At 46.5% G+C, this 14,933-nt stretch overlaps 1 protein-coding gene across 4 annotated transcripts in view; it reads left to right on the top strand.

The window, feature by feature from the left end:
* The window catches only part of LOC105276170 (protein neuralized), a 48,863-nt gene that overhangs the window by 27,942 nt on the left and 5,988 nt on the right, over positions 1 to 14,933 (top strand). Inside the window, exon 1 of one of the 4 annotated variants that reach the window (XM_011333576.3) lies at positions 5,780 to 6,764. The exons of 2 other annotated variants lie outside the window; for them this stretch is intronic. In XM_011333576.3, the coding sequence (XP_011331878.1) occupies positions 6,590 to 6,764 (175 nt within the window). In that variant the 5' untranslated portion in view covers positions 5,780 to 6,589. Of the gene's footprint in view, positions 1 to 5,779; positions 6,765 to 7,105; positions 14,352 to 14,933 lie in introns of those variants that run through there. One more of the 4 variants, XM_011333584.3, reaches the window with a different exon arrangement.

The following is a 14,933-nucleotide window of genomic DNA, read 5'->3' as shown; positions in this document are numbered from 1 at the left end:
AAGCGGCGTAACTGGGGAACATCTGTCGTCGAGTGAAGTGTTTCCAGAAGACGCGATCCAAAGTAGAAGCGAGAAGAGCTTTCACGAGTGCTTTCGAGGAGCTCATTTACTAAGCGTTAGCTGCGTCGCTGTTACTGTCGCTACGTAATGGATTCTCGAGTGAGAAGCCAGATCGTGGACCTTTATAAATTGCCATCAATCAGAAAATATCTTGCTTCTCGCAACGCGGATATGTATCGAATACACGATACATATCGATTTATGTCCATTTGAATCGCGAAAACACGAGTTAATCGTCAGATGTACGTAAATTCTGTTCAGCGTCCTTTCCTCGTGCAACCGTTTTTTCATTAATTAATTTGTATCGCAATGAATATTCTTCGCGTAAACCAGTTTCAGCGAGAAGTTGAATATTCTCCTGACGCCGTATATTTGAGGTTTATTCGACGTAAATTGCCTGAGCCTAGAAGAAAAGTGCGCGGAGAATAGTTGTCGGTACGATCTTCACGCATATTCTATGCATAAATCTTCCAACTACGCAGCGAGACGTTCTAACGATGCGTTTTCCTTTTCATGATATGCTACGCGTTATAGGAGAGAGCCCCTCTCGAGATTTATCGGGGCTGCCTTTTTAAGGCTTCCTTTTTCTCCATGGATGCTCTACTGCACTCAAGTGTATTCGCCGTGCTTCTAATGGGGTGAGCGGTGAGACAGCGTCGCGGCGCGAAGCCGTTTCTCAATTTGAAAACATTTGTCTGGCGGTCTCTGGACTTCTTCTCGCCCTGATTCGCGCGGCTCCTCATTCAGAGAGCTTTCGTCGATTCGTTGCCACACTCTCGGCACGTTCTCATCTTAGCACGTTCGATACCTCTCGATTCATACAGAAATGAGATTGAACACGGTTCAAAACTGGAAATAATGAAAGAGTGCAACTGCACTCGCGAAATTGCTGTTAAAAATAAAACGAGCTGAAGACATTGATGTTTGAACATGAAGCTAAATGCCATGTATAAACGTACGGTAAAAAAATTTATTTCTGGAGAAGCAAGTCGCAGAAAGCTCTCGATGCAACGTCTCTCCGTTCGAACATTTACGATCACTTCTTTTTCTCCGCTTCTATTTTTTTTTTTATGTTTAGTGTGCATCGATCGAAACGCCCGATGATTCATATTTTTGATCGAAATTGCGACTTCGGTTACATACGGCGCGATGGTCCTTTCGGCCCTCGGTCTGAGACTGACTTTTTCGAGGGATGAGAGCGAGGAGTCCCCTGAAGCCCTTCGTTTGCAGTACATGTATTACTCCTGGGAGTCGAAAGCCGTCTCTAGACTTTAATGGAACAAATGTTGCGAAACCACATCGTTGCCCTTGGTGTTTTCGATCCACCATAAGAGCGCAACTGATGGTTTCTCCGGCACTGATGATCGTGGCAAGTTCCTCGAGTATTTTTTAATCAAGTTTAATTTATATAACTTGATATATACAATAATCTAATCATTTTTTCGCAACTGTCGATCGAATTTTTCAATCCTTACGAATCGAAAATTATTAGAAACGAGATGCTTTGTTACATAATAACAATTTCTTAAGTAAGAATGAAGCTTTATCGCCGATTGAGACGTCGCTGTCTTAAACATGCAAATTAGCTATATCGTTATTAGCATACGAATCACACGTCTTTGTGGAAAACGCATAATAGCGTCCCTCACAAACACTCGTCATTAAACTCTCGCAGTGCACTTGCCCTCCGCATTAATCACCGGAAGTCGGTTTATCCTCACAATTTCTCGCTGATTGCGATAGAGGCAACCTTACCGCCCACGAATGAAACGCACCAGAGGATCGTTGAATGAAAAAAAGGGACGATCGCCCAGAGAAAAGTTCGTAGATGTAGCCGACCCACGCGCAATTCGCGCGGCGTGGCGCCTCAACGAGCGAGTCGATGACTACATGAACGACGAGATGATTTAATTGCCGAGTGCCAAAGTTCATCTCGCGAGGACGACGTGACTGTCGTCCGATCAGTGCCCCTCATCCTCCGCGTCGTCTGCCCACGCGACGACACGAAATCGTCCGCCTAATCACAGGAAGTGCACGGCTGACCCCCGCGATTGAATTCAATTAGCGAGAGCACACTCGCAAGAATTTCTCTCACGCTTAATTGCGCGGTCGAGGAACACGTATAAGTACGTGTTTCGGCGCGGAGCAGCGATCTCGCGCGGGGCACTCGCCGAGTGAACAAGTGTAACGGAAAATAGACGGGATGCCCACGGCTCTGTAATCGAATTCATTCCTTGGATAATGGATGATCGATAATACACGCGTCGATCAAGCGTAATCCTCGCGGTATCGCCGCGATATCAGCGAGCTGAAGCACGCGCGACAGCGGCGAGATTAATTTACATCTGCCTGCAATCGCCTTCTTCGAAACCACCCACGATGCGCCAGCGATCCGCGAAAGTACCGGTTTTACGCGATAAACCAAACCGCCGATGTGTAAACCGCGGCGGTCTGTCGACGGTGGAAACGATCGCCGTTTATCGGCGCGGCGTAAACTCCCACGACTTTTAGTCGCTTCTTCCCGTGGTGATTTACGATGCGGCGTGGATCCGCGCGATGCGTGAAACTTCCGGCCGGAGCTGCCGAAAATTTCGCAATTGCTCCGCCCGCGATCCGAATCGGGCGAGTAAACTCGATGCGAGATTGCCGTATGGTATTCACCGTTAAATCCGCCTGCGGATTTCACATCCGAGGGCGTTTATCCGATCGCTGCGAGCCATGAGATCATCATAAGTAATCGGCGATCCATCGTACAGGCACGTGCAGAACTTGGCATTGCCAAGCATTACCGTTGACTTAATGATATATCTCGATATTTTACATTATTCCTTCCCATCAATGTATTCCAATCGCGGTACCAATGATGTTAGACTTTGAAAACTGGATTGAGTGGAAAATTTACGTTTAGGTAGACAGGTGTCTGTGTCCTAATTGGCATTTCCGTGAGACACTCATAATCTGCTTTTACAAACCATGCTTGCGATCGGTGAGTTTCACGCGAATTTGCCAAAACAATTGGCGGATTATAAGACGGTAATTATCGCGAGGAAGTGGTGGCCGCTGCTCATCGAGACTTTTCTCGTCGCGGATCGCCGTGCATGGTAATTCGCGTCTAATTTAACATCATCCCGAGGCGATGCTGATGATCGCGCCTTAACGAGCCTCTCCCACGCATCGTTCCTGCCTTCCAGACATTGTCTCAATTCCGCGGAGAAAACTGCCGATTTTCTCCTCGTGTGTGAATTTACGATTAGCCGTGATTTCACTTTAATAGTCCGCCGATAACCTCGATACCTTCGCCGCCATAAACCCGACACGGTTTCGAAAACGGAGCTGTAATATTCGTATCAAGTCGAGGCGAGGCGTATAGATGTACTACACTTCATGTTCTAATCGAATCCAGCACGAGGATCGTCGTTCGCGGCGTATAAAAAGGATAACCGTTCCGTAGGAAAGAGAACGGCAGAACGGTGGGCTTTCCGCTCGATCTGTCACGGCTGAGAGCCACGCTGAAGCTCTGGTTGACCTCTGGTGTAAACTGAGAAAGTCCGCGGCTGACTCGCCAACGAGAGCAGCCGGAGAGGATGAGTTAAAGGTCGTTGCCTCTAATCCCTCTGTCGGCCGATCGCATCATTCTCCGTGCAACTTGGAACTCGACGACGCAACTCGCCGCCCAGGAAGCCAGAGGGACATCGAGGGATTCGTCATGGAAGAGCAACGCTGAGACCTTGAAGATGTATTAATTCATTGCCTTCGCAGCGTGGGAATTTGCATGTGAATTCCCATAGGCTCGCGACGAGCTTCGTATGGAGATTTTTTGTCGTGAGGGGAGGATCGAACCCAGCAGCCGTGAAGGAAACACGGGAAGGAAGGAAACACGGGATCGCGCGAGGGGAAGCCGACGACGGTGCAACCGGTGGCTTCCCTCCAGGATATTAGAGGCAGATGGACCGTGAAACTTATCGCCATAAGAGCATTATGATTAAGGGCTTGGTTCCTGTCGAGTTATTTTTTTTTCATTTTAAAGCCGTAATGCAATATCCTCGTCGTACCATTCTTTTTTAATTACCCTTCGCGCTAGCGCTGTCGTCGCGCAAATACCGCGGTTTCGGACAATTTCGGACGATCGTATGGATCGTCGAGCGCTCGAGATACTCCGCCGGCTCAGGGCACAAAGCCAGTCGGAGCTTTTAGCGGGGCTTTTAGCACATACAGTGCGTGTGGAGCTTGCATATCGCTATCAACCCCCTGACAACAGCCGGTCTGGCGGGACGGGATCGATAGAGCTTCTATTACGATATCAACGCGCAAACCCCATGGGCGAGCATGCATGGTGGCGACACGGATCGAGATGGTGGGAGGTCATGCGCTGCAGTGCTACCCTCACCCCTATGGAAATTCCATGTAAAAAAAAGAAAATCCGTGGCGTAGCAACCGTTGAGCACTAGTACTGCGCCGACTCGCATCGAGTGGCTGTAATTTCGTTCTGCGAAATTCTCTTTTATAATTAATATATCGACGTTTCCGTTCATCTTATTACGCTGATTAAATTTTAATTACGTGATCGTTAATTTTATCGGCTCAATTAAATTATCTACTGGAGCTGATAAGCGCGAACACGATTCTAAGAGCGATTAATGTGCCGGCGCGTACAACCCCGCTGTATATCTGACACGCTTGCGTCACCCCTAATCGAGTAGCAGCTCGCTGCATGGAAGAACGCTCACGTGATCAAGTATGCTAATGTTCCGTGAAAACCGTCGAGCCGTAAACCTTCATTCGGGATATACATGAATCTTTCTTTCCATTCATCCATCTTTCCCCATCAAGCGCACTCGGCGAGGTTTTTCCGGAAAACGTCGGCCGCTACGGTTCCTTCCTGCGCTGTTAACAAATACGCATGCATACGTAAATGTGGACCAGATACGGCTTCTTAGGATTATCGATCGGTTTTCAGGATGTGCAGGATCAAGGGAGGGTGCCAGAATTCCAAAAGCTGGGGCTCTTTTGTATCTTCCCCCTCCTCGTCCTCTTTTAGACTCGTTCTTTGGTTGACGAGACGGCTTACGCCAATGTCGGGGCTGGCTGCTTGGCTTCAGTGGGCCAGGTGGTGCGCAACCGTTGCTACGGCATGCATCCCCAAAAGCCGTGTGTTCCGCTCCTGCGAACAGCTGCAGCTGCAGACGTACACAGTCGCGCGTGTATGTATATGTGCACGCGCGCGCGTGTCGCATTGCGTGGTCCTTAGGCATATTGCGCATTTTAGAGATTCAAAAATACATATTTATCAGCTTTTCTCTCGGAGAGGCGTGCCAAACCTTAACGAGTGCGCTGAATATTTAATAGCTCCTTTGTCTTAAATTGCTGTAACGTTCAGCTACACTGATAATCATTGAAAATACGCTTCATCAATAATTCGATACCGCATGATTTAAAATTCTGTAAATTTTATTAAATTCACACAATTTGCAGTATAAATGTAATGAGTAATTAAATTCTTGTTTATCTCTTGTTTGTTCGCGAGCGCTGACTCACAAGTATCGTCCAGTATCAATCTGGACGTGTAATAGCCTCGTAGTAGTCTCGTGCCACACCTTATCATTGTTCGCTTTCGCTAACATCGATAGATAAGGCCGCGCCTTATCGCGGCATTCGCAAGGTGAGATCTCTCAGATATATCCGCCTTTCTTCGAGAAGTTCGAATGCTCGGCTGCCACGCGCAGCTTGCCCAAGTGTGCCTGTGTGTGTGTGCATAAGTGTGCACGTACCGACAGACCACATCATCGGCCGGCACACAAACACACATAATGACAGCGGGGAGTTGGCTGGGGCAGCAACCAACATAGCAGATGGGGAGTTTGCTTCTGCAAGCCAGTCGTTGTAGTGGCGTGGTTCAAGCTGCCCGCCTTTTCCCGGCAACTCCCGCTTGTAAATCTACTCGTTTTCTTCTTTCCTTTCTCACTCTCCGAGTGCTCGTCGTTTTTCTTCCGATCCGGAAAATCGGGAGGGTGAGATCCGCAAGACAATGTGACCGTGCGTGTGCCACCTTTCCTCCACCATCCCTCGCCATCTTCCCTGTACCCTCCTCCTTACGACCTCCCTTCGCCTGATCTGAAATGGTATCGAAGATCGCTGCGGTGAGAATCGATAGATCATCTGACTTTTCGATCTAGTAAGTTCTTTGTCTTGTGCTTATGATAAATGAAGTCAGTGTTTTTGTCATTGCACCGAGTTATTAAATGATTCGCGTTAGGTGAAGGAATATTGAACGTTGGATACGCTTGCTGTATACGAATAATTTCGTTTTTTTAATAATTGGTCGTGTTGCTCACATTTAATGAAATATATTATAATTATCTTGTAATTTTACAGCTGAGAAATTCGAAGTAATTTTCAGTAGTAATCTTCAGTAATTGATTTATCTCTTTCAAATCTTCTCCTTCGTCCTGATATATCCAAACTTTTCTTATTGATATTGGTGGCTTCATCATCTCGTCAAGAATTTATATTTTCGCGATTTTCCACACGCATGTCTCTGTACATCGCGGACATTTCGTGTATTTCGTCGCCGCATTCAAAGATCGAGATGTCTTTGTCCTGTTCCAAGATTGAGATGTCTTTGTCTTGTCAACGACCGAGGCGTCCGTTGACAGTCAATAGAGCCACCAGATTGGCACGATTGCGGCTGTCAGCACATGTTCTCGGTGAGTATAAAAATGCATTCGTTCTCCTTCGTACCTTCCCCTCTACATATGGCATAATACTCCTCCCCCTTAAACTCTCCCGCTAAGAATCAGTTGCCTCCGTACCACAGAAATGCCTCACGCGATGTCGAATCATAAAATAATTTCTTATTTTCTCCATCATTCTTCATCATGGGAGAAAATAATCACTAATTAAATTTATAACATTTGTAAAATAAATAATGTAATTTTTTGGTATTTCTTTAATTTTTTAAGAATTAATGTGAGATAAGAGTTTTTTATTTATTCTTTACTAAAAGGGCTATGCAATATCATTTTAAATTTAAAATTAACTATGTTTTAAATATATTGTTTAATTTGGGAAAACCAGTTAAACCTTGCGGTTAATAAAGCGCTGAATTAAAACACGATTGTTATCGTGTTTGAAACATTTTCGCATGAGGTCAGTCGCACGCGATTCTTGGACGTTACACGAGAGGATTACGTCAACTAACCGTTGCGCTTCCAGTCTATTCACTTAAACGAACGCTTCCTTAGCCGGTTTGTGCTCGAAATTAGCGCACAGGGCACGACTCCGCTTAACGACGAGCGCGGGACACGCGTTTCTTTGTCGTACAAGGAAGCGGAATTTCATTAACGCGACTCCGCGTCTGTGAGTCATCTTGTGCGACAATGTCGCGAAACCGTTTGCAACACACTATATGACCCGATGATATAATCGCCGGTTCGCCTTTTCATGTCATATATTAGCTGCATATTAGGCTCATCCGTTAGTGGTTATGACTCAAGAAACTTAATTTTTCATTACTCGCTTAGAGCTGCAATTGGGTCGGCGACATTATTAGTAACAGCGGCAACATCTTCGATGCGCATACCGTTTTTACTCGCGGAATGTCAGCGTGCAATCAAATAGCGATACGCGCGGATAACGTCCAAAACCGTTAAGCGATATTACACCGGATGCAGCGAGGATATCGTACTTATTCCATATGTTCCCTTTACTTTCTATCTAATTAAAAGCTGCCACGCTACGAAGCAGTAGTAGCAATAACGCAACTCTGACTTATCCAATTTCTACTTATTTCTCTATTTTCGTTGCTCGTCACGTTCTCCGACGTTTTCTAGCCCGATCGGTCGATCATCGCTCGTACTTGGTGCCCGCTCGTTACACAAAGCAATTTCGTTGTACCCTAGATTGAGTCTCATTAATTAATTCCTGCGGTTGACTAGCGACAGATCTCGCTTAATTCCGTTCTTCTTCACTCAATATGGAAGTATAAATAAATAATACTGAACACCGTTGCTGGCAGAAATACTTTGCAACGCTTCGTTTACTTCACGAAGCGTTGCATCATTGTTTGTCGATCGAAAGATCAATGACTGCGGCTCGTCCCCCGCGATGATCCCGCACAAAACAACCCAACAGCGGACTAAAACCGTTAATCCTGTGTACTACAGGGGTGGCACGAGAGGACGAGGCTGGTTCCCTGTGTTTTCTCTTTCTTTACACCCCCGCAAAGTCGCTCGCGGCGATCCTATACGTGCGAAACGCGACAGATGCGGCGCCTCCCCAACCATTATGGGGTACCGAGGCCGAGGGTACACGAAGAGAGTATCTTGTGGCCACCCTCTCGTTTAACTTCGTTAATCCGATTGTTCCTAGATGTGCTGTCGCGCGGTCGCATTAAAAGCGCCGCAATGGGAATATACACTTGTCATCGTAGGGGGTCCCATACCGTTCCCTCCCAAACTAACTGTACTTTAAGAAGCTTAGATTCAGCAGCGCGCATGGCGTTTTACCGAAACGGCTTTGCCCTACCCCGTTCAGGGATCCTCCGAATGTCCGGTCGCAATACTTCCGTGAAATGCGTTAATGGAGCGGCGAGCCGAAGCATATGAATCACATCATCAAAGTATATGACGACATTTCGCGTCGCCCCGCTATCGCCGGCTGAGCTGCTCGGATTAACAGTACCGAGAAGGTTCGAGCATTCACCGTGAATCCTCATCGTCAGAAAGGAGGGTCACAAAGGCTACGTCGAGGGAGCCGGGAGATTGGGATAAAGATCTCGTTCCTCCATCAAGCGCGTACCTGCGTACGTTCTTTCCTTGAATTCTAGTTGATCTTCATTCCGTTCGTGGCACGAGCCTCATTTCAAAAAGCTCCTTGGGAAATGATAGATGCATCCTCCCGTCGTTTTATTACGGCGGAGGTATTTCTGCTATGTAATTATGACGAAATCCTGTAACGCCCTCGTGCACGCAATGTTGATCGCGATGCAACGCTGCGCCAGACATTTGCACGAGTTAATCTGATCTGCGCGAACGTACGACGCAACATCGTCACGATTTCTTATCGTGATATACACGCTATCAGAGCCTCATCGTTATCATCCCGCAGTGCGAATCACGAGCGCAATCGAGGCGATTAGGAGAACTCGCGGCAGGGTTCGACGACCCTCATCACGCCGTTAGTTATGCGCTCCTAATCGTCATTCCGAATCGCGTGTGGATAGTAGTTTAATATACCAATTGTTTACCGCGCGTCGGTGCATCACGTGCACGCAAGGTGTTCTCCATAATTACGTTAACTATGCGCACCTCAGAGTTGCCTTCCGTACAAGATGCACTTGGTGTGCTCTCTCGTTCTCTCTCTCTTTCTTCCTTTTTCTTTCTCCTTCGCCCTTTTTCTCGTCATACCTCTCTGTCATTCCTGCCTCGGGCTGTGTACGCGTTATTATTATTTCAGCATGACGAGAGGCTCGCGCATATTGCCATCTTACGTAACGCACATAATGGTGGAGGGCAAAACAGAAAGACAGAGAGAAAGAAAGGCAGTGCGAGTGAGACGTGGCGAGGGTGGGAGAGCGAGAGGTAGGAGGGGAAGAACCGGCGGGCCTAGGATAGGATAGGAGAAAGGACGAAGAGTGGAACCATCTGCAGAGAGAAAGAGAGAGAGAGAGAGAGAGAGAGAAAGAGATTGCCTCCTAGGACTAGGTAGCTCGGCAAAGATCACGGCATCGGGCGTGGGAACAAGGCCCCTCCTGCTAGGAGGCTTAGCCTGCGTTGTGCAGACGCGAGCGTGCGCGCCGCTACTCCGCACGCGGAGAAGATTACCGGCAACTTCCTCGGCCTGCTGCTTAACAGTACCTCGAGTGCCTTATCGGAGCGGTCCGTAACCCCTCGCTCGAACTCGTCCTTACGTAGGCGCACACCAGGCGCACGCGACCGCAGCCTGTTGCGTCTCGCCTCCATCCTCCCTCATTTTTCCACGCCGATACGTCCAGCATCGCGTGAACGACATCGGAGAGACGTCCTTTATTTACTCCGGCTCTGATATTAATTTACAAAGAGACATTGTCATGAAGCGTAAAGATACGATTATTATCCGGACATAATCCATTAGCGCATATATAATTCGTTATTAATAAAATTTTTATTATGTTATAATAAAAATTTATTTGTAATATTATACTAAAAATACTTTACAGAATCTAGTTTGAATAATGAGAAATGAAAAAGGGATGTTTACAGACTACTGCCTCGTTGACTTCCAATCGTTGTTTATTTAACTGAAATTTCAATGATGTCGTTTTGTATCACGGTTCATCGAACTTGAGACTAAAGCACACCAGAGAGAATTATTAAAGAGGATTAGCGTCGATTATGGTGGTTTATCAGACTATACGGCACGTTCATGTTTTTCTACACGATTGATAACAGTCGATGCAGAAATAGATTTGATTGTAGTCAATGAGCTGAAAGGGGAAGACGAAGCTCGGTCAAGGCTTCCTTTATTTACATCATGCAAAGTGCATCGCGTTCACATCGCCGCCGAGGCGATCGGTGCTCTTGCGCGCGTTCTCGCAAAAGCGCCTGTCCCGCGCCGATTACTTTCACTTCGGTACGATAATAGTTGCGGATCAATTGGAATTACTTTGACACACACGGCATAAACGCATCGAGACTTCACGAATGTCAGGAATTTTACATCCGAAAGTATAAAAGGGCATATTTTTTAATTAGAAAAATTATCATAAAAAAATCGCCGGTAAAAATAGGAATGACGCACGCCGCTGGCCACAAGAACAAAGTAAAGGGAGCCACTCAAGTGGCAATAATTAATTCAAATTCAATTTCCGATTCAACGAACTTTGTCCTCGAGAAAAACGTGCAAAGTTCTCATCAGCATAAGCGACATTTAATTCACCGCGTATTTTCAGATGCACATTTAGGATTTTTCGTTTGCGGAACCACAACGCAGTCCTGATATCCCGATAGTCGCGGTTGTCTTGCCGCCAATTTTCTTGCACTGTTCGTACCATCTGCTACTTTGTCACTGGAAGTCGCACTGGGAAACGAGATTTTAATTAAAGTCGGTCCCGAGGACGCAGCATCGCGGCCACTCATCAGGCCGCGTCGAGATTCAGCATGTTGCGCGTCTACGAGATGCACTTCCGCGCAAATGTGTGTCACGGGTTTCCCACGAGATGCACCGGCGAACGGCGGCATAGGCGCGGGTATAGACCAATTACTGCAGAGATTCGCGCGTCGGCTCCCGCGATCTGCATGTGAGCACTGATCGATGGTTCCCGCTCGAGTGAGTCCCCGAAAGAACGCACGCGTTAAGCTCGTATCAGACCACGCATTGCAGATTGAGATTTCGATTTGGTAATGGAGGTTCGATAGAAACCTTTGTTGTTCGCTGCATTTCAATTGGTCGAATCCCAATCTTCGAATTACGATCTCAACGTCCCACGTTTGCACCGGACTATGGTCTGATGCGGACTCTAATCACGACATCGCGCTGTTAAATCGCCGACAATTATTCAGCAAATCACCGATCCACGCATAACTGTTCAGGCGACGCGTTACATCGCGATTAATCGTCGCCTCTAAGTAGTCCAAGCTGAAATTGTTGCCAGAGGACATCAGTGCATCTCGCATCGTCGGTGCTTTCAGCCGTTGCCCTGAAAGTGTTTCTTGCCTGCGGCAAGCCGCCGACAGTGGCGAATAAGCGGCCGATCGCGACCGAGGGGTAAATGGAGTCATGGTTTGTACGTCGAGGCCAACAAGAACACCGGCGCGAGATGCAACGGTATACGTCATAACATTCCCACGGTGAATCGGCCGGGCGTTTCTACTAACCATGGTGCGTCGGGGATTCACGTCTTGCCGTGACTAATCGTGACTAAACACGACGCTTCCAATCCCGCGGGATTGCACTTTCCACGCTTTGCCTGCTTTCCCGTCATCTAGAAATTACGCTTATACCGTATCGCCGTGACTTTCAGCCGGTCATTTATCATTCATTTTCGAGTCCCCAATCAAGACCTCGCAATTGTAATGTTCTGAGCTGATCTGAATGCAGACTTTAATTACATCCTTGGTCAAAGACATTGAAAAGAAGTACATCATTCGAAATATTTGTTTTCTGCGATTCCTCAATAACCTTCTTTGTATCCCCCGCATTATACAATATGAAGATAATTTTGTTAACTGAAAACTCACGGAAATAAATGGGCATAAATTTTAAAGTTTCTCGGAAGTCATATATTTCGCTTGTTTTTGAGGTTGACACTTGACTGTACGCGTATATTAATGGTTTTAATATGGAAATGGGGTATTCCATCGTCACGCAACTTGTGCGTTCTGATTCCTAGATCAGTCTTAATTAACAGCGCAATAATGTATTCGTAGCAGCAATGATCAACGACAAGACACACGAGTTCTAGGAACGAACTCGAGTCCGGGTGATCCCGGATTTCGCAATAGTGCCTCACAGCGGGCAATTCTCTTTCGGGTGACTGGTCGAAAACTACGCAAGAACGGGTCAAAGAAACGGACGGAGAGAACGCACGGAGTGGCGACATGACACGCAATCGGCCTGCTCCCGCGCTCGTCGTTACAATCTCCGGATCATAACACCATGTTCTCGTAAAATCTTGGAAATGTGCGTGCGTTACTTTTTACGCCGTCACAGTGCGCGCTGCGTAACGGTAATGTGGTTCCCCACAGCGAGCGGAAAAAAAGGGTACTTTGTCCGCGAGCGGAATTAGAAATTACAATTAGCGCACAAACGCGTTTTCTAATGCGCGCCTTACCAGGAGCGTGAGAAACTGAACGGTCCGCGAATTTTTACCGGCACGCACCGATAGATTGCAATTATTCAGCCGATCACGACGCGACGCCGTGTGTTCGGTTTTAGTGCGTCAGTAGATTAATCGCCGCTGAAATTAGCATCCGGTGGCCGTGCAGTTTCTCATCACGCACCTTCGCGGCTTCGCGTGATCCTAACACGTAGACTGAAGACTCTCACGACAAATCATGGGTATTTACATTTAGAATGTAGCGTTAAAAACGAAATCCGTCTTGCCATAAAAGCGTGTGAAATTTTCTGAAATCATCTAAAAATCGCGTTTGCATCGTTTCTGTGACACAAAAAAAAGAAAACATTTTTAATGTAATTTTTCAAGACCACAGATGTCTACGCGCGCGCACAGGAACGTAAATATCTTGATAAGAAATTACGACGAATAATAATTACGAGTTCTTATGAATAATAGGGTGCATAATAAGGAGCGAGCGAGCTTTTACAAGACGTGGCAATTATAATAGCAGACCATCTGCTAAGCTAGGGTGTAAGAACAACAGAAGGTGGAATATTCTCTACTTATACTTCCCTCTACGTTGTAATATTATAAATTAAATTTAAAATTTCTCATTTTCTGTGCACTGTACAGCATGCTTTATGCAACATTTCTTTGTCACGCTCGATTGCAGCACTACGTAATATATTTTACCGTCAGTAACCCAGTGATATCTGGGTTGAACTGAAGCCGCACCACTTCTCTTCTACATACGTATCTTACAGAGGAAGCACAGAAAGTTCGCGATAAAGTTACTGAGGTCGACTTCCTTCCTCGTGTTTCCTTCCTCGTATTGTTATAACGGCGGTTTCGGGTGCATCCGTTTTGCGGAGAAAGCGGATCGCCGGGCGTACTTTAATACTTGGCATCCGCGCGGGCCGCTTCCGGTGCGAAACGTGCGGTTTCCGGCGCACGTAGAATATCGGCTACGCGCCTTGGCATATCGATAGTCAGTAAGAACGAGACTCTCGCGAGCGCCGGTCGGATCGACGCAGCACTCCCGGTTTACTTTCAAACCGGGCATCTCGAGAACAAAGACCTCTATCTCATTAATACCACGAAACGCCCCACAATTCATTTATGATCGCCAACTGATTAATACTAACTATCGCATGTGCATCGTATTCTACGAGTGATTAATTAAAGTGACATCAATTAGACGTATAATATTTTCGATCGTAATAGTGACAAAACGGCGATGATGATCATCCAAGATTGCGCGTAAATATTAATTAACGTCATTGAAATCAAACGGCTGATTATTCCGAGGCGCCAGGAAACATTCAATTTCAAGATTCTCTCTTTATGGTGGTACCAGCTGAAGCGTCTACCTTCGCCGATCGCCTGGAAGCGTCCTGGGAGTATCCCCGCATTCCGGATCGGCGAGCTGGCATTATGAAATACCGAAGTGGAAACGCTCGACGGGTTCTGACGAGAGGTGCTTTTGCATTCGAGTCCCCCGATCGAATTTCTCCCTCTTTCCCCGACACGCTGGAGGACTTCTTTGTTCCCCGGCCGAAGTGGTGGCGTATCGCGAGTAGATTTCCCGACCGCACTAGAACGCTTACATGGCCTATTTCTTCCAGCAACACCGCTTCAATTCTCTTGATCGCGCCTCGAGAAAAAGAGAAATCTAACGAGTTCGCGGTAACGCCTACGAGCCGTCGAGAGGTCGTAATGATCTTTTAGCGACACGTCAATCTTATCGCAGATCGAAAATAATTATCCTGACGAAATAAATCCGAGAAGAATTAAACACATTACTACACATAATTGATAAAGTAATTAAAATAAAGCCCCCAAGAAAATCTTGAAGAAATGAAATATATTCAGGTTTGTCATATCACCAACAGCATCATAACCACGATTAGTTTTCTTATTAAATTTCTCGGAACTATCGGCCTTGAGTGAAAAAATTTATAATTATTTATGCGTATGTGCATTCCCCGGCAAGGCTGATATAAAGTTATTACGAAACGGCGTACCTGCACGGGACAAGTAAATGAAATTCGCAGAAAAT

The sequence above is a fragment of the Ooceraea biroi genome, chromosome 6 (assembly GCF_003672135.1).
Source record: "Ooceraea biroi isolate clonal line C1 chromosome 6, Obir_v5.4, whole genome shotgun sequence".
Taxonomy (NCBI): domain Eukaryota; kingdom Metazoa; phylum Arthropoda; class Insecta; order Hymenoptera; family Formicidae; genus Ooceraea; species Ooceraea biroi.
The sequence above is the reverse complement of the archived record's forward strand: the minus strand, read 5'-3'. Positions and strand labels throughout refer to the sequence as shown.